This window comes from Aedes albopictus, chromosome 1, assembly GCF_035046485.1.
Source record: "Aedes albopictus strain Foshan chromosome 1, AalbF5, whole genome shotgun sequence".
NCBI lineage: Eukaryota > Metazoa > Arthropoda > Insecta > Diptera > Culicidae > Aedes > Aedes albopictus.
In genome coordinates, this window is record NC_085136.1 from 218832828 (window position 1) to 218857827 (window position 25000).

General features: G+C 43.1%; 2 protein-coding genes and 1 long non-coding RNA gene across 3 annotated transcripts in view; 2 read left to right on the top strand and 1 right to left on the bottom strand.

The window, feature by feature from the left end:
• LOC109621541 (zinc finger protein 26) overlaps positions 1-8019 on the bottom strand; it is a 13372-nt gene extending 5353 nt beyond the window's left edge. The window contains exons 1-2 of the mRNA XM_029851795.2: positions 7766-8019; positions 1633-1835 (exon numbers count right to left, since the gene is read on the bottom strand). Coding sequence (XP_029707655.2) covers positions 1633-1835; positions 7766-7888 — 326 coding nt within the window. The 5' untranslated portion in view covers positions 7889-8019. The remainder of the gene's footprint in view (positions 1-1632; positions 1836-7765) is intronic.
• Positions 8020-8147: 128 nt separating this feature from the next.
• LOC134285476 (uncharacterized) lies at positions 8148-9072 on the top strand. Its single transcript, XR_009996405.1, has 2 exons — positions 8148-8723; positions 8800-9072. It is a non-coding gene; the product is annotated as an uncharacterized LOC134285476 (long non-coding RNA).
• A 5872-nt stretch (positions 9073-14944) lies between these two features.
• LOC109400131 (zinc finger protein ZFP2) overlaps positions 14945-25000 on the top strand; it is a 12067-nt gene continuing 2011 nt past the window's right edge. The window contains exons 1-3 of the mRNA XM_062858342.1: positions 14945-15765; positions 15844-16548; positions 24618-24994. Coding sequence (XP_062714326.1) covers positions 15862-16548; positions 24618-24994 — 1064 coding nt within the window. The 5' untranslated portion in view covers positions 14945-15765; positions 15844-15861. The remainder of the gene's footprint in view (positions 15766-15843; positions 16549-24617; positions 24995-25000) is intronic.

A 25000-nucleotide genomic window follows, 5' to 3' on the forward strand; every position in this document is an offset into this window, starting at 1 on the left:
GATGTGCCGCATGCATGGGTTTGGTTCAATTGTATATTTGGCAACTTCCAGCGGGACGACTAGAACTGGTTCCGGAACACTACCGGTTCAGATATGATCTGAGATGATTTTCCTGCTGATTATCCATCAGGTCATCGAAAATGCCGTGGTTTGATGTGCCGCATGCATGGGTTTGGTTCAATTGTATATTTGGCCACTTCCAGCGGGACGCCTAGAACTGGTTCCGGAACATTACCGGTTCAGATATGATCTGAGACTATTTTCCTGCTTACCGCTCATCAGGTCATCGAAAATGCCGTGGTTTGATGTGTCGCATGCAAGGGTTTGGTTCACTTGTATATTTGGCCACTTCCAGAGGGACGACTAGAACCGGTTCCGGAACACTACCGGTTCAGATATGGTCTGAGATAGTTTTCCTGCTGATTATCCATCAGGTCATCGAAAATGCCGTGGTTTGATGTGTCGCATGCATGGGTTTGGTTCAATTGTATATTTGGCCACTTCCAGCGGGACGCCTAGAACCGGTTCCGGAACACTACCGGTTCAGACATGATCTGAGACTATTTTCCTGCTTACCGCTCATCAGGTTATCGAAAATGCCGTGGTTTGATGTGTCTCATCCATGGGTTTGATTCACTTTGATATTTGCCACTTCCGGCGGGACACCCGGAACCGGTTCCGGAACACTACCGGTTCAGATATGGTCTTAGACTATTTTTCTGCTTACCGCTCATCAGGTTATAGAAAATGCCGTGGTTTGATGTGTCGCATGCATAGGTTTGATGCATTTTCATATCTGGTACTTTCCTGGGGTACAGATCCGGAACACCTAAATGGCCATATCTCCGAAACGGCTGGACCGATCCGAACCATTTTTAATAGGAAACAATGGGACCAGATTCCGCGTCGAATGAACCATCGGTCATTGAAATCGGATGAGGTTTACTGCCAAAAAGTGATGTGAGTTTTTTTGTACACACACATACAGACACACACACACACGCACACACATACACACACACACATACACACACACAGACATCACCTCAATTCGTCGAGCTGAGTCGATTGGTATATGTGATTTGACTCTCCGGGCCTTCTATCAAAAAGTCATTTTTGGAGTGAACATATAGCCTTTCCAGTACACTTAGTGTACGAGAAAGGCAAAAAGATAAAAAATGGTACACGCTTATCATGCGTTCGACGTGATAGTATGCACACCTTCTGATTGGTGTACAAGGCAGTCAATTAGAATAGTTTTTGTAACGGCCTTGCACGCCTTAAAGCAGCTTAAAGTCAGTTTTAATTTGTGGGAATGTTCCCAAAATATGACCATACAATCCAATGCATTTGGACCATGGCCTTACACACGCCTTGCTAAACAGCAATAGAGTTAGGGAACAGTACTAGACACATGTTTTTTCAGAAACTATTGGATCAGACCAATTAAACAATCACATATGTCTGTTTTTTAAGCATTTTAGGAATTAGGCCGTATGAATAAAGTTGAGTAAATACTCTTTACTAAATCTATGTGAAGCCGTGGAGCAAATCTCTGTGAAACTTCACAGAGATCTGAGTAAAGAGTATTTACTCAGCTTTATTCATATGGCCTATTGTTTAAATACTTACCCATTCTGTGAACTACATGTCACCAGTGCAGATCCGCAATCGGTCAGCTCTTCATCCTTGACTTCGATTTCCTCAAAACCGAGAAGCTGTTGCCGTAGCAGTACATCGTTGCTGCGAAACTTATCCCAGGTTACTTGCATTTGATCCATTTCCATGACGCATGATGCGCAGACCTTCTGCGGGAGACCATCATTCTCGTCGTACTGTAAAACATGTTATTATTATGTTTAACCCTTGGCATTTAAAGGTTTCGCTATATCAAATAAAAATAGAATTCGAAACTCCAGCTCTTCAGCTATCTGATAGAATCAGCTACTTGATGGTTCGATTGCACGTTCATCATCTTTCGGGTCACATCCTGTACAATACCTACACAGAAAAAAATGTTGTGTAATATTACATCTGAACTGCTGCAACCCGATCATTACGTCGGTTGCATGAATATTACACAGGACGATGTATACATAAGAACAAAAGATTTTACATCAAAACGATGTATTCGTACATAGGAATCGTGATTACATCGATTATTTAGTACATCGGAATGAATTACATCGGGCGGGTTGCATTTATTTTTTGCTGTGTATGATCGCATATCAGTCCTGATAGCAGAGTAAACTCGACAGGTCGGTTAGAGGACCTTATAAATCATTAGTTATTTCTACATATAAAAAGCAAGGCTTACTATGCTAACATCCCCCCTTAAACCTAAATTTGTAAACCCCAAGTTTCGTCTTATCTTCAATATACTTCGTACCCGCTATTGGTTTTGTAAGGATGTCCGCCGCCTGAAGATCTGATGCCACGTATTCCGAATTGATGGTTTTAGGTGGTTTTAGCTTCGACCTGTTCCCGAACATAGTGGTGCCTAATGTCGATGTGTTTGCTACGTGCTGAGTCCAGTTGATAGCGCTCTTGTTGTCATAGTGGATCACCAAAGCATCGCTCGTCCCATGGAGATCAAACAGGAAACCTTTCCACCACATGGCCTTTTGCGTTGCAGTTGACAGAACCATGTACTCTGCCTCGGTTATCGATAGTGCCACAGTAAATTGTCGCTTCGAGTTTCAGGTGATAGCTCCATCACTCCGCAGGAAAACATATTCGCTGACCGACCATCGTGTATCGGGATCGTTTCCCCAATCTGCGTCGCCGTAGTCGTAGAGTTTCGTGTGCCCGGCTCGAGTGTACGTAAGCTTTTCTTGCTTCGTACCCCTCAGGTACCGCAGTAGTAGAAGCATTATTGCAGTCGATCATGTTGAACTTCAACAACTGATCGATATAGGGTTTCTGGTCGATTGCAACGGTGCTGTCCGTTCTGGTCACCCGTAGCCCTAACACCTGTTTAACTGGTCCCAAGTCCTTCGTGTCGAACTCGGCGCTTAGCTGCTGCTTGATACTGACCACCAACTGCTGATCGTTCGAAAGAATGAGGAAATTGTCCACGTATATTGCAATAATAACGAGCTTTCCTGCAACAATTCTATGGTAAACGCAACTATCGAACTTCGACCGCTTGAACCCCATGTGCTTGTACATCGTGTCGAACTTCCGGTTCCATACTCTGCTGGCCTGGTTCACGCCGCACAGAGCTTCTGCAGATTGCAGACTTTCGTTGTTGCTCTATCGTCACGGAACCCTTCTGGCTGCTCCATAAATATCTCCTTGTCATTCAAGTCGCCCTGCAGAAATGCAGTCAACGCGTCTATGGGTGCACTTTAAGGTCCAGCTCCGCCGCTAATGCAAGTAGGTAACGCACTGTTGCATAACGGACGACGGGAGAGTACGCTCTCCATCGCGTTTACCCATCGATCATCGTCAGGTCGGTCCAACGCTTCTTCAACGGTTTCTGGCTTGCCTGTGACTGAGCGCTTCTAGTCACTGTGCTCAGAAATTTGTTGCAGCTCAACAGTTTCTTCTTTGAAATGTGACGGGAGCGCGATGCTTCTTGAAAGCCTCTGGCATCGTCCCGTTCGGCTGTCACAATCATGTGAAGGAAGATACAAGTTTCTGAGGCGGGACACTGTATGTGACCTTATAATCAGAATACTTGCCTAGTCGATGGTGCTCCCTCTCGCTGCGCCTTGGAGTAGGATGAACACTGTCGCAAGTTGGATGCGGAGGGAGCGCAGACGGTTGAACTACTTCTTCCCCCAAACAACTTGCTCCCAAATCTTCAACTGCTTTCGGCTCCAGTTTCGTATCCGTGGCTTCGACGATCACAGCTGGTTTAGTCTGAAGCGAGTCGCTCGCTCCATCACTCTGGACGATTGTACCGGTGTCTTCGCAGTATGGTGCCACTTCCGCTTCAGTACGGCCGGAACGCCAGAGAATGGAGCATGACCAGAACGCAGAGAATAGATTTTGCCTTCCACTTCTTCCTCTTCTCCTTGGGTACGTATGCCATCACTTTGGACCCAAAAAATGCGAAGATGGGATAGATTCGGTTGCTTGCCGTGGATGCAGCTTCTGCCCAAAAGCGTTTATCGAGCCCCGAGTCCGCCAGTAAACATCGTGCCTTTTCCACAATCATACGATTCATCCACTCTAATGACACATTTTGCTGCGGGTTGTACGGTACCGTCCGCTCGTGCCGCATCCCACTCTTCTTCAGGAAATCGCAGACAGACGTTCAAGTTTGACTCAGCGGCATGTGTAAAAAACATGGCTGCCACGAATTGCCAAGTGGCAATCAGCGAACAGATGGCGTTAGCAGCGTTCTCATGCAATCGCTGCGGTACGACAACCAACTGTCACCGCGGTCATCTCTGAGCCGGATGGCGGGAAAGAGCGCACGTGCTTCACGCTAATAATATTACAACATAATTTGTGCCAGATGAGGTGCAATAACTAAATCAGGCCAAACATGTCTAAAGGTCCTATCTGCAGAAGAGAGGCTCTCTTTGGTTTCCCTCTCTTTCGTTAATATCTCAGCTGTTTATTTGTATTATGATTGTCTCCTTGCATTGAACGATGGTCAAAACAATCGTCTTTTGATTTGTACTGCAAAAGTAGTCGAAAAGTGTACCCTTACATTGCAATGATTGAAAGAGAAAGTGAACAAAGATAGCCTCTCAAATGCAGATAGGACCTATTGAAATGTTTGGCCTGAAATGTTTGAGATCTTTTGCATGAATTAGCTTAAGGTTCTTGAAATCAATGTAATACATGGCCAAAATTATTTTACATAGAATAAATTGGGTAAAACAGCTTTTGGGTGAATTTTACCTACCTCCGCAAATCTTTGTGAAGATAACAAAAATGTGGAAATGGTTTTACCAGTGATTGTTTTGTTTTCATTTCTCAGTGGGTGGTGAACTGGGTGGTAAGTGAGCAGCCGAAAGCACGTGGGTAAGCAATCTGTCAATTGTACCGTGGCAATCGGTTGTCTAGGTGTCGCTAGTGAAAATTTACATAGAAAATTTGAATAAATTTGTTCGAGCTCAAACGTCTGTCTGCGAGGAAATCTTGGAACTGCTGGCCTAGATACTCCACCAATCAATCCATTATCAGTTCTCAAACATTTGATTTTCTTTCCAGAATGATTTTCGACGTGGGCCTTGAATTCTGAACGCATCGGCCTTGAATTTCAGGAAGTACGCAATCGTAGCATCGTCGATGAAGGTGATCCAGTACTTGCCGTGCGACGTATTTTCCATCGGTCCACACAGGCATGAGTGGATTAACTCCAGAACACCCTTCACCTGAGCTTCACTCGATTTGAACAGCAGTTTTCGGTGCTTCCCATCGTCGACACATGCCGCGGCATCACGATACCACTGGCCATCGTGGTTATCAGTTTGGCGCCGCTGCCACAGTTCCAGCATAGACTAATTTCAAGACCTCGATGTACCAAAGAAAACGATCAAATTTTCGGTGACCAGTCCGGTACCCAATAAATATTCATAACCGTGTATTTTTTTCCGTGTAAATTGTCTTTTGTGTAAATTTTATTTAGCGTGTTACACCGATCTGACAGCTCTGACAGTAAGGGACTAAACATAAATTACGTAAAGTGAGTACCGAGGATTGTTCACAATCTGCGAACTTGACTGCGGAAAAAAATGCGACCATGACGCCGCTGGTTCCAGGTTGCCAAACGGTTGTGCAACAAACGATCCATTCCGCTCAACAAGATCCAGTCTCGTCGTCTGTTGACTCGTGCTCAACTTCACATGCTTTCGAGGTAAACGTGACTCGATACCCTGTCTTGCAAATCTCGCTCACAGACAAGAGATTCAGTGCGAGATCTGGGAATACATAAAACGTTAGCGATATAGAGATCGGTGTACGTACCTTCTACACTGGCGATTAGCTTCACGCTTTTAACTGCCGCCACTAATATTTCCGCTGCATTCGCTATGTAGATGGATTCGGACGACTTCTTGACCTATTGGAGGACCGACTGCAATCGGCACATGTGGCGTCCTGCTCCAGAATCCATGATCCAGCTCTCCGTCTGCTGTACCGGCTTATACAGTGCCAGTAACGCCACCTGCTTGTGACGACAGGACCCTCCGACGACCTTCGACTTCTGTGGGCAATTGGCTTCTTTAGCGGTGTTGAGATAATTCCATATTTAGAATCTGCATGCAAAACTGAGCCGAAATCCAAATTTTCATGAATTTTGGTGCCCGGGAACCTATTTAAAAATCAGTTTGAAGTTTGTATGGAAGCGATTTGTCGTATCACCCCTCGTCGCATTTTGTATTGGGCGGAGCTGTCAAACAGTTGGCCAGCTGTCAAAAAGTGATTTCGAAAAATCTGTTCGGAAGCGATTTTAGGTACCAAAATGAAGTTCTAAAAATCTGAAAAAAATCATGGTGGTTCAGAAAAATGTGCTCTTTCGTATAAAATCAAAAAATCATTACATTTTTCTTAATTTAAAAACCCAATTGGATGCGAAATGACCTACCTTCTCGCACTTGAAGCAGCGCACGTTTGACTTCTTCTTCTTTTGGTTTTCCTGTTGCATCGCTCCGGCAGAATGTCCAGATCTTCCGTCTCTGTCATACGTCACGTCTTTCAGGATCTTCGACTTGACTACATCCGCCGTTAATTGGACTCCAGACGCGTCGAGCCCCATGATCATTGGTTCATACCGCCTCGATAAATTCATCAGCAGGATCAGCGAAAGCCACTCGTCGTCCAATTTGAACCCGATTTCTTTCAGCTTTTGGCTTGTGGATCACATGCTTTTCCACCGACGAACAATCTTCCAGTTCCAAACGTGTCAGTTTGCGTAGCAGGTTGATCTTCCGCGTCCTGCCGCACTCCTGGAATGCCGTCTTTACGGTTCGATACTGAGGCAAATAGTCGCGAGAGCTCGCTCCGACATATCCTCGTTCACCTCGGTTCCCTCTAGAGGGTCCACCGTTCGCCACGTTCCTTCGCGGATCATTTCCATCCTCATGACAAACGCCCACGAAACGTAATTTTCGCGCACTCTCAATTTTTCCACAGGTATGAGAGTCATACCACCGCCTGGAAGCATCGAAGCAATACGCTTGTCCTCCGGGTTGATTTTCCCCGCTACCGCGAGCTTCTTTAGTTCGTCGTCCGTTACCATCTTGTCCGCTTCTGGCTTGATTCCCACTTCCGTTTTGGTTACTACCGTCTCCGGAACGCCTGGTTTTGTTTCTTGCGTCTTGAAACATCTTCTAAATCTCAAGCGTAACAACATCTTGAAGCGAAACAAATGGTCTTCGGCTTATTGATCGGCTGTTTCTATGGTTACTTGTACTGCTTGTACTACGGCCCTTAACCTGATAGCAGAGTAAACTCGTCTGATCGGCTAGAGGAGTGAACTAAGAATGATATTTATTTCTACATATAAAAAGCAAGGCTTACTATGCTAACAAATCCCAAGTCCTATTCATGTGGGACGTTTATGCGATCATAGGCAGTATAGCACATTCAAGGTATGTGTGGCACGGCCCCAGAGGCGGTGAAGCCTGGTTCCCGATGGCCACTTGTCGGTCACAACACCCGGTGACGAAGAGACGCACCACATCAGCGACCTGCGCGATCAAGTTGTTTACTGCGCCTTTGATAGGTAAATACGTCGGAGGGCGACCATTGGTTCGCACCTACGGCCACGATAGACAAACATTTTGGACAAGATAAAGCTCACCTGAATTTGCAACATGATGCAAAGCTGCTCCGGAAGTCGAGCGTGCCGTTCGTCACCGGATATACTGGTCAGTTCTGCATTTTCCGTCGCACAAAGGCGACAAATCTGCTCGAAGTTCATCATTTATTTTCATACAAAAACCTATTTAATGTGAAATCACTGTAACGAAGCCAGAGGGATAACAAACAATGCTCTGGAACAACATAATGTTTGTCAACAAATCATAGTTTGTTTGAAGCGTTTGAACTTTGAAGTTGAAGCGTTGAAAAAAGACTCTTCGCATAGCGTTACGTAATATTTGAATGAACCCCTACGACTACAAAAACACAGCACCATCACAAACACTTCATGAGCCATTTTACGAGACGTTTCGGATCAGCTGATCGCTCATTTCATGAATGAAAATTTGACAGGAAGTTGCGCCCAAGCCCGTGAGTGTTAATATCAATATCAACACTGTTGTCGTTTCGTAAAATAGACTATTCCAACTCCGACACAGCGTTACCAGATCTACGGAAATTTCCGTAGATCTACACTGAACGAAAACATCCTCCCAAAAACGAGTGATTCATCTTTCGCCACCATCCGAAATCTTATTGGCCCAACTTTATATGATTAATGCGACCGAATGTCAAATCACAGCTTCATCAGATGATTGCCAGTTGAATACTGTCTTGTGACGACAACGCTTACAGGATGATCCCTCATTCGATTTTTGGAGGATAGGACAGTAACAGACAATCATCCGAAAACTGGATGACGTTTTGATCGCTCGTGCCCCAAAACGCAAATCAGTCGCTCTGCGGTTGCCTTCCTACCGCTTTTTGGATGATTTGTCACCCGTTTTTGGAATACGTCGCAATCGCCGTTGGAGAGCTGTCGTCGATACGGAGTGAAGTCCGCCATTGCTTTTTCACTCCGAAACGAGAAAGACGCCGAATCATCTTTCCACTTTAAGGTAATCTTTATTAATATATTTTATCGAGCATTTTGTAATATATTGCGATAATTGCATTATATTTTATTCTTTCCAGAAAGTCATCTTGCTGCTGCGCTTTTAATCGACGAAGCGAGATTGTAAGGGCCACAAGTGGAAGATAAATCTTCATCTCGCTCACCGAAATGGCCGGTGGTTTCACCGAACCGAACACGCCGACGTTTACAGGCTCCCACCCATGGACGGCGACTCCAAATGTTTGAATTTTAATAACATTTTAGATTATAAAGTGTTCTTTGCAATGTTAAAAGATGAATCTGAGGAAGCGTCATAACTTTTTACTGGAATCAATAAAATCATAAGAAATAGACTGTTTTTTTTTTTAAATTTAATCAAGAATTTTACCATTATTTTTTAAGAAGGATTCCTTGATCTAAAAATGAATTAGATACATTCACAATGCAAAATCCACTTCATTTCAATTACAAATGTATTTATTTCGAAATGAATAAGTTGATCAGTTGAATACCGTATTCTCACTCCTACCGAAATCGAATGATACGCATACGCTCTAGACCGAATGATCGTCATCCGATTTTCGACTGCCTATCGTCAAGGGGCGCGAGCGTATCAGATTTCAGACGCTAGCAGGATGATGCTTTGGTTCAGTGTACGGAATTGCGCTCATTTTACGGAACTACACTCAGCCAAATAACCTTAAGATTTCCATAAGGCCCAACTTATGTAACGGCCTTTAAATAATTCATAATGTTTCGCATGAATTTCATAAGGTCACTCTATGACGTAAAATCGTCTCACAGGTTGGCTTTTATTCATGTTTAGCAACATGGTACTCTCAAGCGTCGGTAGCCGTGTGGATGAAACACGGGCTCGGTGATCCCGACGTTCATGGATCAAATCCAGTCTGCATCATTTTAAGATTTTTTTGAACTTTCATAAGTCTATCTTATGAAATTTGTCATAGCAAGCACGATCAATTTTCATAAGGCATTCTTATGCCATCCATAAGAATTACTTATAGCAAATTTTCATAAGGTATTTCGATGAATTTCACTAGTTTTTTTCGCTGAGTGTACGGATCCGTAGAAAAAATCTACAGAAAACCCGGTTTTTAAACGGAAACCTACGGAAAGCTACGGGAAATCTACGGATTTTCAACCTGAATCTACGGAATAAAAATTCTGAAATTCTCCCCCCCGCTCATCAATTTTCATCTACGGAAGCACTTGTGAAAAAAAATCTGACATCACTGCTCCGACAAGCGTTTGATTTGCTGTGACGCTGAAGCAGAAGCAGAATACATATTACTTGGAGCATTCCCTAACATTCTCTCCAAGCTAGTTGATCGGTTCGGACGGTCTTTGACGAGGATTGTGGAACGCGTTTCGCGAGCGAGTGAAAAAAGGAAGAATATTGCAACTGACTAATCTTCAGTATAAATTTGTACATATTAGTGATAAGATTACATTTTATTTAGTATTGTAAGTATACTCCATTACGTTAATTTTATTGGGTGAAGCTTTTTGGGTATTTTCTGGGGAAATTGTTTAATTTAGGGGGAAGGGAATCCTAATGTGGGAACAAAATGGCGGAAGGCGGTGGAGACATGTTAGGGGATGAAGACTGGACAAAGGTTTTATCGCGAAAATCTAAAGCAAGACACAAGGATTCGGACGAGGACAGTGATTATGACAAAGGAATACGAAGAAACAAGAAGACTTTCAAACTAGACAAATACCAAGCTACTCGACAGCTGGATGACGATGCAGTCAAACAAACGGCGACAAACGGGAACGAACAAAAACAAAATGGCGACTCAAATAGATCAGATCGGAATACACACTCACAAAATCAAGTACCGGAACACACACAGAAACCAACAGGAACAACACACAAATACATGACAAGACTGAACAAAGATAAAACGGATGGAACTTACAACGACGGATGGGTTAAGAACCCTCACTACAAGACTTTCATTATCGAAAAGGAAATGAGTGACGAAGACAAAGCGAACCGTGTTAAATACCCACATCCTATGGAGGTGGCAAAAATGCTCAAAAATATTGGGGTGACGAATTACATTGAAATGAAAGGAGTTGGCAGAGGAAAATTCCAAATTAGCCTTGCCAAACCCAGACACGCGGAACAGTTGTTGAACTCACAACTGCTGAAGGAGACTTTCAGATATACGATATTTGTTCCAACGAGATTCAAGGAAAGTGTAGGGGTAGTTGGTGACGTACCACCATCCATAACGGTAGAAGAGATTCTTGAGAATATTGAAAGCGATAACAACACTAAGGTATTTAAGGCAGAAAGGATAATGAAAAAGGTCGGTGAAGGCAAATTTGTTCCAACGTACTCGGTCAAACTGTTTGTGAAGGGAGAAAACCTACCTAATTCGGTGAAAATTTATGGGACAAACAGATTTGTTGAACCATACATTTTCCCGTTAAAGCTATGTGTGAGATGCTGGCGTTATGGACACAGGGAAAAGTTTTGTAAAGCAAAGGAGGCAAGGTGCTGCAATTGTGGACAAGAGCATACAGAAGATAAGTGTGAAGTGACAGAGGTGAAATGTGTAAACTGCGCAGGAAATCACAAAGCCATAAGTAGGGAATGCCCAGAACGAGAAAGGCAGAATCATATCAGGGAAGACATGGCAGTTAACAAAACATCATTCTTTGAGGCAGCGGAAAAGTACCCAAAAAAACCGAAAAATGATCTACAAGGTAGGCTAGATTCAGTCAGGGATTATCCACAGCTAGGAGACGGAAACAGGACAGATAATACACCGCAACCAAAACAACGCAGAAAAAGGATAGTAAATCTCCAACCAAACTTCCCAACTCCACAGAACTGGTTCAACTCACAAAACCAAACCACAGAATTTCTCCCAAATCCATACAGAACTACCGAAATTGAAAGAATCACTCGAACAATAAAAGATGACCTAATTCGACAGTTTAACCTCAACGACATTTTTGGAAAAATCAAAGCAATTCAACAGAAAATAATTGAAAACACAAACAAAACTGAAACAATTGAACAAGATCTACTACTAATTAACATCAGCAATGATTTGAATAAGATAATACATCCGGAAGTAAACACACCAACTGAAATACCGATAATAAACAACTAAAAATGCATCAATTAAGAAAACTGAAAATAATCCAAAACAATGTTACTAGCTTACGTCCAATAGACACAAGAGAATCCATAAAAAACTTCCTTTCAAGTAATAAAACCGACATAGTAATTCTGAGTGAAATCTGGCTTAAACCAGATGAAAATTACAAATTTCCAGGCTATAAATTATTATCTGAGACCCGACCCACTGGTTACGGTGGAGTAGGGTTTTTGATCAGAAACGAGATAGAAATTAAACCTTTTAAACTACCCAAATTATCCCCAATAGAAGCAATAGCAATAGTTACACAGAATACAGAACCTAAAATACTGTTCATTTCAATTTATATACCACCTTTACCAGTAAACAATAGTGAAATTAGAGAACCACTTAACAAACTACTAGACACAATAGACAAATTTGAAGGAGCAGTACTATTGGCAGGCGATTTTAATGCCCATAATAAACTTTGGAATCCATTACAAGAAAATTGTCCCAGAGGTGAACTTCTTGAACATTTAATAGACAACTGTAACCTGGTATTACTTAATGATGGCTCTAGTACTTTAATTAAACCCCCAAATACAATTCCTTCTTCCATAGACCTGACATTTGCAACACCGGAGTTAGCTAGTAAAATTGTTTGGAAAGTAATTAACGAGGATTTTTTCAGTAACCACAGAATAATAGAAATTGAAATAGACAACACAGCAACTAAGTACACATATAATTCAGAATATTTCAATAAAAAACAAGCAATAGAAAAACTGAACAAACTACAACCACAAGCATTTCACACACCACAAGACATTAACGAAATAATTCAAGAAACATTTAAAGAATGTACATACAAAACTAATAATAATAATAATAAATGCCCTAAAAAGTGGTGGACTAACAAAATTAAACAATTATTAGACATTAAAAATGAAAATCTTAAAAACTTCTACAGAAATCAAACAGAGAGAAATTTCACAGAATTTAAAAGAAGCAGAGCACTACTTAAAAAAGAAATTAGAAAAGAGAAAAGAAAATGTTGGAAAGAACTAATAGACGCTATAGACAACAATATGAACAGCAAAACACTTTGGAATACAATAAAAATCATCAGCGGCGGAAAACCATCAAAGGATAATATGCACCTCTTAAATAACAGAAACCTATCACAACAGTTCATGAATCTAAATTTTCCTCTAATAACAGATACAATAAACTATTCACCGAAACCAGGAAACTTCATCAAAATAGACCACATAGAAATAATAAAAACAATAAAAACTAAAAAGGACCACTCAACACCAGGCATTGATAAACTATCTTTTTTCATATTAAAAAATCTAAACTTAAATTTAATAATAAGATTTTCAGAGCTCATGAATGAAGTACTAATATCCGGTAACATCCCTAGTGATTGGAGGACAATTAAAATAATACCCCTACTTAAGCCAACAAAAGACCCCGATAATCCGCAATCCTACAGACCATTGGCAATGCTAAATGTGTTGATCAAATTAATTAACAACGTTGTAAAGAATAGACTAAATAAATTCACAGAAAGTAAAAACTTAATTCCCATAAATTCATTTGGTTTCAAAAAGCAAACATCCGCCATAAACTGTGTAAATACACTAATTGCAAAAGTTAATGAAGCTAAGAGGGAAGGAATGGTTCTAGCGGCCACATTTCTTGATCTCACTAAAGCTTTTGACAATGTTAACATAAATAAATTGTTGGCTATAATGGAACAACTAGAAATACCAACAGCAATAGTAAACTGGGTCTACAATTATCTGAAAGAAAGGAAAATGATACTGATATTAAATGATGGTACACAGATAGTTCAAATAACTAATAAAGGGTTACCGCAAGGTTGCCCTTTATCTCCCATACTCTTTAACATCTACACAAAATTGATCCACGATATAGTTAGAAACGATGAAATACTAATACAGTTTGCCGACGATTTTACAGCCATAGTTATAGGTTTTAGTGTAGCAACAGTAACAGAAAAAATGAACATGTTTCTTGGTAAATTATCAGTTGAATTCAAAAATTTAGGAATGGAACTAAATCCAAGTAAATCAGCTAGTATTATATTTAGAAATAAATTTGACCCCTCAATTTCCATTAAAATAGATAACTCAGCCATACCAGTCGTTCAAAATCATAAAATCCTTGGAGTTCAAATAGACCATAAATTAAATTATAAAGCCCATATTGATAGTAGCATAGTAAAAGCAAAGAAAAAGATCAACATCCTAAAAATGATTAGCAAGAAACGTAGCGGAGCACACCCAGATCAAATGTTAAAAATTTACAAAGCAATAGTTAGACCCCACTTAGAATACGGCATAACGATAGTAGGATCAGTACCTAAAACAACTTTTAATAAACTAGAAACAGTACAAAACTTAGCAATCAGGACTTCCTTAAGACATTTAAAATCAACACCAAATCACGTAGTACTTTACGAGGCAGGGGAGATTCCGTTAAAAAGCAGAGCAGAATTATTAGCACTTAAAGAAATAGGTAAGATTCTTTTTAACAACAATAGTATTATAGTAGAAAACTTGCATTCTATCATGAGTCAAGACTCCATTCCTAAACACACATCATTTTTAGAGAAAACAGCTTCATTAAATAACTTCTTCTTTTATCAACTAGCACCTAAGGTAGACCCAGATTACGACAACACAATTCATGATAAATTAACCATCATAAACGATATTAAAGACCTTAAAAAGAAAACATTAAACATAAACACTCAAAAACAATTAGTATTAGAGATAATATCCCAAAAATATAAAAATTATTATCAAATATATACAGATGGGTCTATAATAAATAACTTAGTAGGTTGCGGGTATTATGACATTCAAGAAAAGATATCATATAGTAGCAAGTTAAAAACAGGGTTCACAATTTTAAGTGCAGAAATAGTAGCTATAATTAACGCAGTACAATATGCAAATAGTAAAAATATTGAAAAACTAGTTATATTCACTGACTCTAAAAATGCTTGCACGTTACTTTTAAATCCACATAAAACGGAAAACAGTCTTATAGTTAAATTAGTTAATGAAATACAAAAATCACACATAGAGAAAATACATATCCAGTGGATACCAGGACACATTGGGCTGATTGGGAATGATAGAGCAGACTATGCGGCTAAGATGGGGACAACTAGAATCACAGAGGAACAAATAGGATATACTTTGACAGACATGTTTAATCTATTTAAAAATGAAACTTATAGAAACTGGCAGGACCAATATGAAATAATTTCGAGAGAAAAAGGTAGATTTCACTTTGAACACTCCAAAATAATAACCAATAGACCATGGTTTAGGGAACTGAATTTGACAACTCTTGAAACAATACAAATTGGACGAATAAGAACCGGACATGTAGTGACTAAAGAAAAACTAGCATCCTGGAACATTGTCTCTAACCCACGTTGTGACCATTGCGGGAACACAGAGGATTTAGCTCACATTTTATATGATTGTCCTAAATATGATACACATAGAGAAAAAATTCAAATATTATATAATAATAAACCAATCATTAAAATTATTCAAGACAGTAACCCCAGAGAATACAAACAAATAGTAGAATACCTAAATGAAATTAACAAAAATGTTTGAGTTAAAGTTAAATAAAATTGCGAATGTAATCGATTCATTGATGGTACATAAATTTACTAAAGGGGCATCAGTTTTCGGTCGTCCCGTATGAGTAATTTTTAAACCCTCAAATTCCACAATCCTTGGCTTTATGGACCAAGAGGTCTGAGCCAGAAACGGAGAGAAGAAAAAAAAAATATTACTTGGAGATTTTTATTAGAATAATTCTCTAATTATTAAAGATTACACGTATTTGAATCCATTGCTTCCATAGTAGGTAGGTATTTATGTATGTTATACAATTAATCGTTGAATGCACAAGTTTATGAATTGATCGTTTTTTTTTTACTTTCAGCTTCAATTCAACTACCAAATGCCCAAAAAATGCGCCGTCGTCGGTTGTTCCACCAATCGGTACCACTTCGAACATGGCATACGGTTCTATCACGTCCCGCGGGAAGACGAGGATCTGAAGATACGTTGGTTGGGTGCGATCGGTCGCAGCACCGAGTGGAAGATTCCTACGGTTCCGATTGTTTGCGAAAAGCACTTTGTCCACGAGGAGCAGCTTTCAGCACGCAATTTGGCGCCAAACGTTGTCCCTACTTTGAACCTACCGTCGCCTGAAGGCGGGCAATCAGGACAGTTGTCTCTCAAACAAGTCAAATCTACCAAAACGAGCGTGAAACGCAAAACGAAAAGAACAACCAAAGATCGGACTATTCCGGAGCCGGAAGTAGTGTTGGTTCCGACGGTGGTGGCCATTAGCAACGACTGTTACGAAAGTTGCTGTCGGTTCTGCTCGGATAAGCTAAAGGTCACCGGTAGATTGAGCGTGACCAGTTTGAGACAATCTGGTCTGGTTCGCGATGCGATATGGGATTTATGTTGGCCTTCAGAGAGTTTGATTGCTGAGGATGATGGCTTCAGCATATGCAACGTATGTTGGTTAAAAATGCAGGAGTTTGACCATTTTGTTAGAATTTGTCACCAGCAGCAGGAAACATTGCCAAGGATTTCTGGGGCAAAATCGGTGAAGGACGAACTGGTACAGGACCAGGTAAGTTGTACCCAAACCCAAAAAACTCAATGAGTAATTTCACCTACCTGTGATGATCAGAGTCTCGCGCTCTATCACTATCATAGATGGCAAGAAAATCGTCGATTTAGGTAGGAGGGAGCGTTGCTGCGATCCAAATCAGCCTGCTCTGTTTCCATGAAATGATTGATGGCGTGTAGATAGATTTCACTGAACAACTATTGGATTCTATAACATTTGTTATCAACATAAGTTTGAATTTGGTCAAACCACCAAAATATTAGAGCAGTTGTAATTGTAGTGATCTAGTGGCTGTCATAACCGACTTGATATTCATCGAAAGTGATAGTGACGATGGTAATAATATCAGTAGTCAACTGATAGCACTGATATAAGCCGTTTTACTAAACGACAACAGTATCGATATCGGTGTTATTAACCACGTGGTACGACACTGCCATAGGTATGTCAAGTTTTCATTTTTGATATGAGCGATTAGCTTATCTGAATCGGCTTGTAAAATGAATTATTCTAAATAATAGGTTTTTTTTTTATCTGTATTAACGAGATTTTTAGCCCTAGGCTAGTTCATCTCGGGACCCAAGCTTTACTTCTCTTCCGAAGGAAGAACTCACATTTTGTGAGTTTGTCGGGAGTGGGATTCGATCCCAGGTCCTCAGCGTTATAGTCAAGTGTTCTAACCATCACACCAGGTCCGCTCCACAATGATAGGAATTTTTGTATCACGGAGGATATGGATACCTACAACACTTGAATTTTGTTGTACATAATGCCTTGTGCATGCACACGAAAAAAAACCCTAAATCCACCTAGCGATGATGGCGCCTTTCCCGTGGCTTCGGAATCCTATCTCAAGAGAATCCAACTGACATGTTGATGAATATCGCACTTTCATCCGTTAAAAAACAATCCGTTTCATGACACTAGAAATCATATCGTTTATCTGGCTTTTGATTTTTGAGCCTTAAACTCCATCTTGAATTTTGAGCCGCCATCTTGGATTTTGGATCGCCATCTTGGATATTCTCGTCGCCATTTTTGAACACCTCTATGCTGCCCCGATTCGCACAACAGTCCCATGTGAATAGGAAACCCAGCAAACATGGGACTGTTATGCGAATAGGGGCAGTATGATAATTATGATAATCCTGGGCGTTCTTCTCCTTACCAAATATACCCATAAATCAAATAAACAACCTCCATCTTGGATTTTAAACCACCATCTTGGATATTATTGTCGCCATTTTTGGACTCCACACATCTTCGCCAAACCAAATATATCAATATTGCATGGGTTTCAGCTTAAAACTCCTTTAAACAGCTGCAACCTCGAATTTCGGTCCGCCATCTTGGAATTCAGGCCGCTATATTGGTTATTCTGGACTCCATTTTTGGACTCCGGAAATCTTCTCTATAGGTACCAAATATACCAATTACTCATACATGATTTCTTTAGCCTTAAACCAAGCCTTCATTAAACAGCCCCCATCTTGGATTTTGGGACACCATCTTGAATATTCTGGCCGTGATATTGCATGATTTTGGAACCATCATTGATTATGGAGCCACCATCTTGTGTTAGAATAATATAATTATAGCAGGCGTTCAGACCGAACGCCAATCGTAGTAGTCTAGATTTAAATTTAAATAAAATTTTCACTTCTGTTTCTACCACTGCACAGAGTAGTTCGTTTTACTGCCTACCTACTCCAATAGGTTATTGGCCCAAGTATTTTTTCAAAAGAAGATTCCAGAAGCAGTTTAGAAAATGTCTCTCGGAGCTGGTGACCATCGGACGGAACGGGTTCCGCAAGCCCCGCAACAGATCCAGAACTTTTCAAGCCTTCCCCCCATCGAGCGGCTGAGCGGCCGCGAAAATTGGCCCACGTGGAAGTTTGCGGTGGAAACGTATCTGGAGCTGGAGGAGCTGTGGGAAGCAGTCAAGCCGATTCCCGACGCGGATGGGACGCTACCGGCGGTCGACGAGAGGAAATGCAGAAGAGCACGTGCGAAGATTATTCTCCTGTTGGATCCCATCAACTACGTGCACGTAAAGGACGCGAAAACGGCCCGTGAGGTTTGGGCGAAGCTTGAGGCAGCGTTTGAAGACACCGGCCTGACGCGCCGGGTGGCGTTACTCAGGAAGCTCATCACGACGACGCTTTCGGCGTGCGGCAACGTGGACACGTATGTAACGGAAATCATTTCCACCGCTCATAATCTTCGAGGCGTTGGTTTCGAAATTTCCGAGGAGTGGATTGGTTCCCTTCTACTGGCTGGCCTTCCGGAGGAGTACAAGCCAATGATAATGGCGCTGGAAAATTCCGGCACCCCCATCACCGGCGACAGCATCAAGACGAAGCTGCTCCAGGAAGTGCAATTCTCATCGGACAAGACGGCGTTCGTTGGAAGGAAGCCATTTCCAGCGAAACCGAAGCAAGGCGTACCAGAAACCCGGTCAGCTGCGCAGTCGAAAGGTCCGAAGTGCAAACGTTGCCACAAGTACGGGCACATTGCGAGGGAATGCCAGGTAAGAAGCGAGACGAGGAAAGGATCGGCATTTTGCACGGTGCTGAACACAACTGGTTGCCATAGCAACGACGGTTGGGTTTTCGATTCGGGCGCGTCGGACCACTTCACCATGAATCGCAGTATGCTGGTCGACCCAAGGCCGGCGAGCGGCGTTGTCATGGCAGCGGATAAAGGTGTGATGGAGATTGCTGCGACCGGCACAGTCAAGCTTTTTCCGAAATGTTGCCCGGAATATCCACCGATAGACGTGCACAACGTCAAGTTCATCCCAACGATGTCGAACAATTTGCTGTCGGTGAGCCAAATCGTGCGACGAGGTCACGTGGTGCAATTTTGCAATCGCGGTGTGAAAGTAATCGACCCCGCTGGTGACGTCATCGCAACCGGTACCCACGATGTGACGAATGGCCTATTTCGTTTCGAAGAGTCCGAGGAGCAAACCGCTCTGTCGCTCGCAGCTACGCCAGTCAACTTGGACGTCTGGCATCGGAGAATGGGACACCTCAACGTCCGAAGTCTGAAGCTTCTGAAGAACGGTCTTGCATCCGGGATCGAATTCAAGGAGTCAGCGATGAAAAACTGCACGGTGTGCGCCATGGGTAAGCAAACTCGGCTCCCATTTTCAAGCGGCGGTCATCGTGCCACCGGCGTATTGGAGCTTGTCCACACGGACATTTGCGGACCAATGGAAGAAACCTCGTTAGGTGGAAGCCGGTACTACGTGTCGTTTGTGGACGATTGGACGCGGCGCATATTCGTCTACTTCCTGGAGACGAAATCCGAAGCTGAGGTGCTACACGCATTCGACCAGTTTCGCGCCCTAGCGGAAAAGCAAACCGGAGCCAAGCTGAAGGTCATCAGGAGCGATAACGGTAAGGAATATTGTAACAAATCGTTTCAGAAGCGCCTTGCCGAGGCCGGAATCATCCATCAAAAATCAACCGAATACACCCCGGAGCAAAATGGGTTGGCCGAGCGTGTCAATCGAACCGTCGTCGAGCGTGCAAGGTGCATGCTATTTGAGGCGAAACTAACCGAATTCTTTCTGGGCGGAAGCGGTGGCAGCTGCGACGTACGTGATCAATCGGTCCCCCACCAAAGGTCACGAATTGACACCAGAGGAAGCCTGGAGCGGAAGGAAGCCCGATCTTTCCCATGTGAGAGTTTTCGGTACGAAGACGATGGCACACGTTCCCAAGCAAAAGCGGAAGAAGTAGGACGCGAAATCGAAGGAGTGCATCCTGGTCGGTTTCGACGAGCTGACCAAAGCCTACCGCCTTTACGACCCAGTGAAGAAGGACGTCTTCAAGAGCCGTGACGTAGTGTTCATGGACGAACTGTCTCAATCCGGGACGCGGGCGCAACCAGTCGCCATGGAGAGCAAGCCAACTCGAGTGCGGACGTTCGTTAATTTGGATTTCGACGTCAGTCCGATAGAAGCGAATCCACTAGCTGAACCACCGCGGCCTACAGTTGAAGAAACTCCCGATGACGAGGCATCTGGATCCGATGAAGACTTCTATTCGCAAGCAGAATCAAGCGCAGGCGAATGTTCAGATGGTGCTGAGGGTGACGTGACAATTACGGCGCTCCCACCGCGACAATCTTCATATCCACCGGAGTCACAGGTGTTGAGGCGCAGCGGTCGGGAGCGCGCAATTCCAGGCAAGTACCACGATTATGTATTTCCGAACAAAGGCTATCCGTTTCCCCCTCCTACAGGACAGTCTGGCCAAGCCGGTCGGAGCGGTCTGCAACAAGGACTGATGGCCAGCAAACATCCAGCGAGGAAGTCGGGTGATCCCCAAACGCGAACGGAAGCGCTGCGAAGCGGCGACGCGTCTCGATGGCAATCCGCCATGGACGAGGAGTTTCGAGCGCTGATCGACAACGACACGTGGGAGTTGGTGCAGCTTCCGGCTGACAAGAAGGCTGTCGGCTGCAAATGGCTCTTCAAGACCAAGCAGGACGAGGGGCGGATCACTTCCAAAAAAACTGAATCGAAAATACGTTTTGATGAAAATGCGTTACAAAATGCTCCAATGCGTTGAAAAATGCATTTGAAAATGTAATGCGTTGAAAAATGCGCCAAAATATCCAATGCGTTGAAAAATGCACAGGAATGCATGACGAATTTTTGGAGTTTTAATACATAATTTGTTGAAAAGTACGCCAATGCGTAGAAAAATGCGTGTTATTTATCAATGCGTATAAAAATGCGAGCATTCCACCAATGCGCATAAAAATGCGTGTTTTCTATCAATGCGTAGAAAAATGCGTGTCTTCTGTCAATGCGTAGAAAAATGCAAGTTTTTTTGTCAATGCGTATAAAAATACGAACAATTTTATCAATGCGTTGAAAAGTGCATGCTGTAAAATTTTGACAGGTGTTGTTCAATTTTAGAAATGCGTACCTTAATACACTAATGCGTAACAAAATGCGCCAATGCGTATGTCAATACGCAAGGCTGAATCGAAAATGCGCTAGTGATTCACCCCTCGAAGCAGGACGAGAACGGCAACGTAGTACGTCACAAAGCAAGGATCGTCGCTCAAGGCTTTTCGCAGCGCTACGGGACGGACTACGACGAGGTCTTCGCACCGGTGGCAAAGCAGACGACGTTTCGGACACTGCTGACCGTTGCCAGCCGGAAAGGGTCCATCGTAAGGCATGTCGACGTCAAAACGGCGTATTTGAACGGTGTGCTTGAAGAAACCGTGTACATGCGCCAACCCGAAGGATACCACGTCGGGGACGAGAGGACGGTTTGCCGATTGAGGAGTTTGTACGACCTGAAACAGTCAGCGCGCGTATGGAACCGTAAAGTGGATGCTGTTTTCAAGTCCATGGGATTCCAGCCGACCGAATCGGATCCGTGTTTGTACGTGCGGCGTACTAATGGTTCGGTAGCGTATATTCTAATATACGTTGATGACATGATCATTGTAACGCAAACGGCGAAGGAATTCCAGTCCATTTTGAATAAGCTGCAACAACAGTTTTCCGTAGCGGACCTCGGAGACATCAGTCACTTTCTTGGCGTACAAGTCGAGAGAAGCGCGGGTTCAAGCTCAACCAGGAATCGTATATCCACACGATAGTTGAACGGTTTGGCATGAAGCAGGCAAAACCCTCGAAGGTGCCGCTCGATCCGAGCTACCTACAGAAGAAGGAGGAGATGGATCAGCTGCCGAACAACCACGACTACATGAGCTTGATTGGTGGTCTCCTGTATGTAGCTGTACACACGCGGCCCGATATTTCCGTGAGCGTGTCCATTCTGGCGCAAAAATCCAGCTGCCCGAATGCGCAAGACTGGGCCGAGGCCAAGAGGATTCTGCGCTATTTAAATGCCACCAGCAACCATAAGGGGCTGTCCATAAACCACGTGGTCATTTTTTTGGGACTTTTTAACCCCCCCCGCGTGGTCATTGGTCCATACAAAATTTTTTATTTGTCCATACAAAATGGTCATTGGCCGACCCCCCCCCCCCCCTCATGACCACGTGGTTTATGGACAGCCCCTAAGCTGCAGCTTGGAGCCTCCAGTGAAGATTTGCAAATGTTCGTTGACGCAGACTGGGCCGGTAATGCTCGCGATAGGAAATCGAATTTTGGCATGATTCTTCGGTTCGGCGGAGGACCAATCTCGTGGTGCTCAAGGAAGCAAACGTGCGTTGCGTTGAGTTCGACCGAAGCTGAGTTCGTGGCACTCGCTAAAGGGTGTCAGGAGTTAGTCTGGACCAAACGGCTGCTGGAGGAGATCGGTGAAGCAACGAAGGAATCGGTCCCCGTGTTCGAGGACAACCAAAGTTGCATCAAACTGGTCGAAAGTGATCGCATCGAACGACGTAGTAAGCACATCGACACGAAGTTCTTCTTTGTACGGGACCTGCAAGAAAAAGGTGAAATTAGATTGCAGTACTGTCCGACGGAATCAATGTTGGCCGATTTGATGACGAAGCCACTGCAACGGGTTCGTCTGGAGAGATTACGATTGGCAATAGGAATCCGTCCGGATCTGCCCGAGGAGGAGTGTTAGAATAATATAATTATAGCAGGCGTTCAGACCGAACGCCAATCGTAGTAGTCTAGATCAGTGTCGCGAAGCATCAGCGTACAAGTCACAAAAAAGCTGATAAGCACCAAGCTTGTGTCACCCTGTCTCTGCGGTTTCTGATTCGCTCTCTCTACAGTCGCTAACACCAGAAAAGACAGAATCCCATCATAGTCACCCGGTCACCCTTGTTTTGCTACAATCATCCTGACTTGGATACGGCTCATGTGAGTGTCATGACTCTCTCCGTCGCCTCTAGCAGATGCACGCGCAACAGCATGTAAAACTATGCTTGTGTATTATCACAAGCACGGTACTACGTCATAAATCCTATTCGTTTTGCATAGCTCAGTTTAAACGCACACATTGAGCGCACCACGCAGTTCGCCCTGGCTACGGCAGACGCTCTCACTTCGCCCGTTATGCATCGTTGCTCAGAGAGTTTGATTTTCTCGCAACCCGCCTGAAGCATACTCAGCAACTGCTATCGCTGCAAAGCTGCGAAGGGTGGAACCCACAACATGTTTGTCATTCCAGGCGTGACACGCTAGCTGGTTCGTATCACCTTGGGAACGGTGACTCCAGAAAGCGGTTCAAGTGATTGTCTCGTGATGGTCGCGATTATTCGCAAGACTGGTCTAGATTTAAATTTAAATAAAATTTTCACTTCTGTTTCTACCACTGCACAGAGTAGTTCGTTTTACTGCCTACCTACTCCAATATCTTGGATTCCAGACCGCCATCGTGGGTATTTATTCTGATCGCCATTTTTGAACTCCTCCTCTTCCCCATACCAAATATACCCTCATTACATGGTTTTTAGACTAAAACTCCATTAAACAGCCGCCATCTTGGGTTTTAGACCGCCATCTTGGGTATTCTGGTCGCCATTTTTGGACTCCAAACATCTTCCTCATACCAAACATACCCATATTGCATGGATTTAGAGCCTAAAATTCTATTACACAGCAGCCATTTTGAATTTTGGGTCGACATTGTGGAATTTATGGTCTCCAGTGTTGATTTTCGCACAAAACTGGTCAACCATGCTAATTAGGTTACACAAATCGGCGCAGTTTGATGTGTCGCATTATGGGGCTTAGTTCAGTTTTATGTACAGCCAGTTCTACCGGTTAGGCCTTGCAATAGCCATTACTCCGGAACGCCTTGGCCGATCTGAACCATTTTTTATACCAAACAATGCGGTAAAATTCCGATTCGATTCGTACTGAAATCCGAAAAACTGACCAATGGGAAGCGCCTTAAAAGTGAGTAACGATTGTTGTACATAGACATACAGACATCACCTCAATTTGTTGAACTGAGTTGATTGGTATATGTGACTTGACCCTCCGAGCCTTCTACCGAACATTGTTTTTTTTGTGAACATATAACCTTTCAGTACACTTTAGTGTACGAGAAAGGCAAAACACAATGAATTAGGGTGGACTAATTAGTTGTTTTTTTTATTAATTTCAGCCTTCAGAGTCAGAGTTGAGCCATTCGGAAACCGGCATTCTTTTCACCGAGCCCCAGATCAGTAATCCTGAAGATGTAGAACATACGTCGGTACTTCGTGTAGAACAATCAAACTCGGAACTACCGTCCCTGGAAGGATTGACTATTGACGAAATGCTCGAGGTACTGGATAAGATTCCCGTACCACGCAAAAAGTACAACCAACTAAACGAAGACGAGGAATGTTGGGACTGTGGAAAAATGTTCCCCAATCGAAGCCAGAAGAAGGAACACCGAAAGACGTGTCCGGCTATAGGAACGGCAGAATCATTGCGCCATAAAAGTCATGCGTGTGAAATCTGTGCTAAGCAGTTTGACTCGCGTCATGGGTATCGGATGCATCT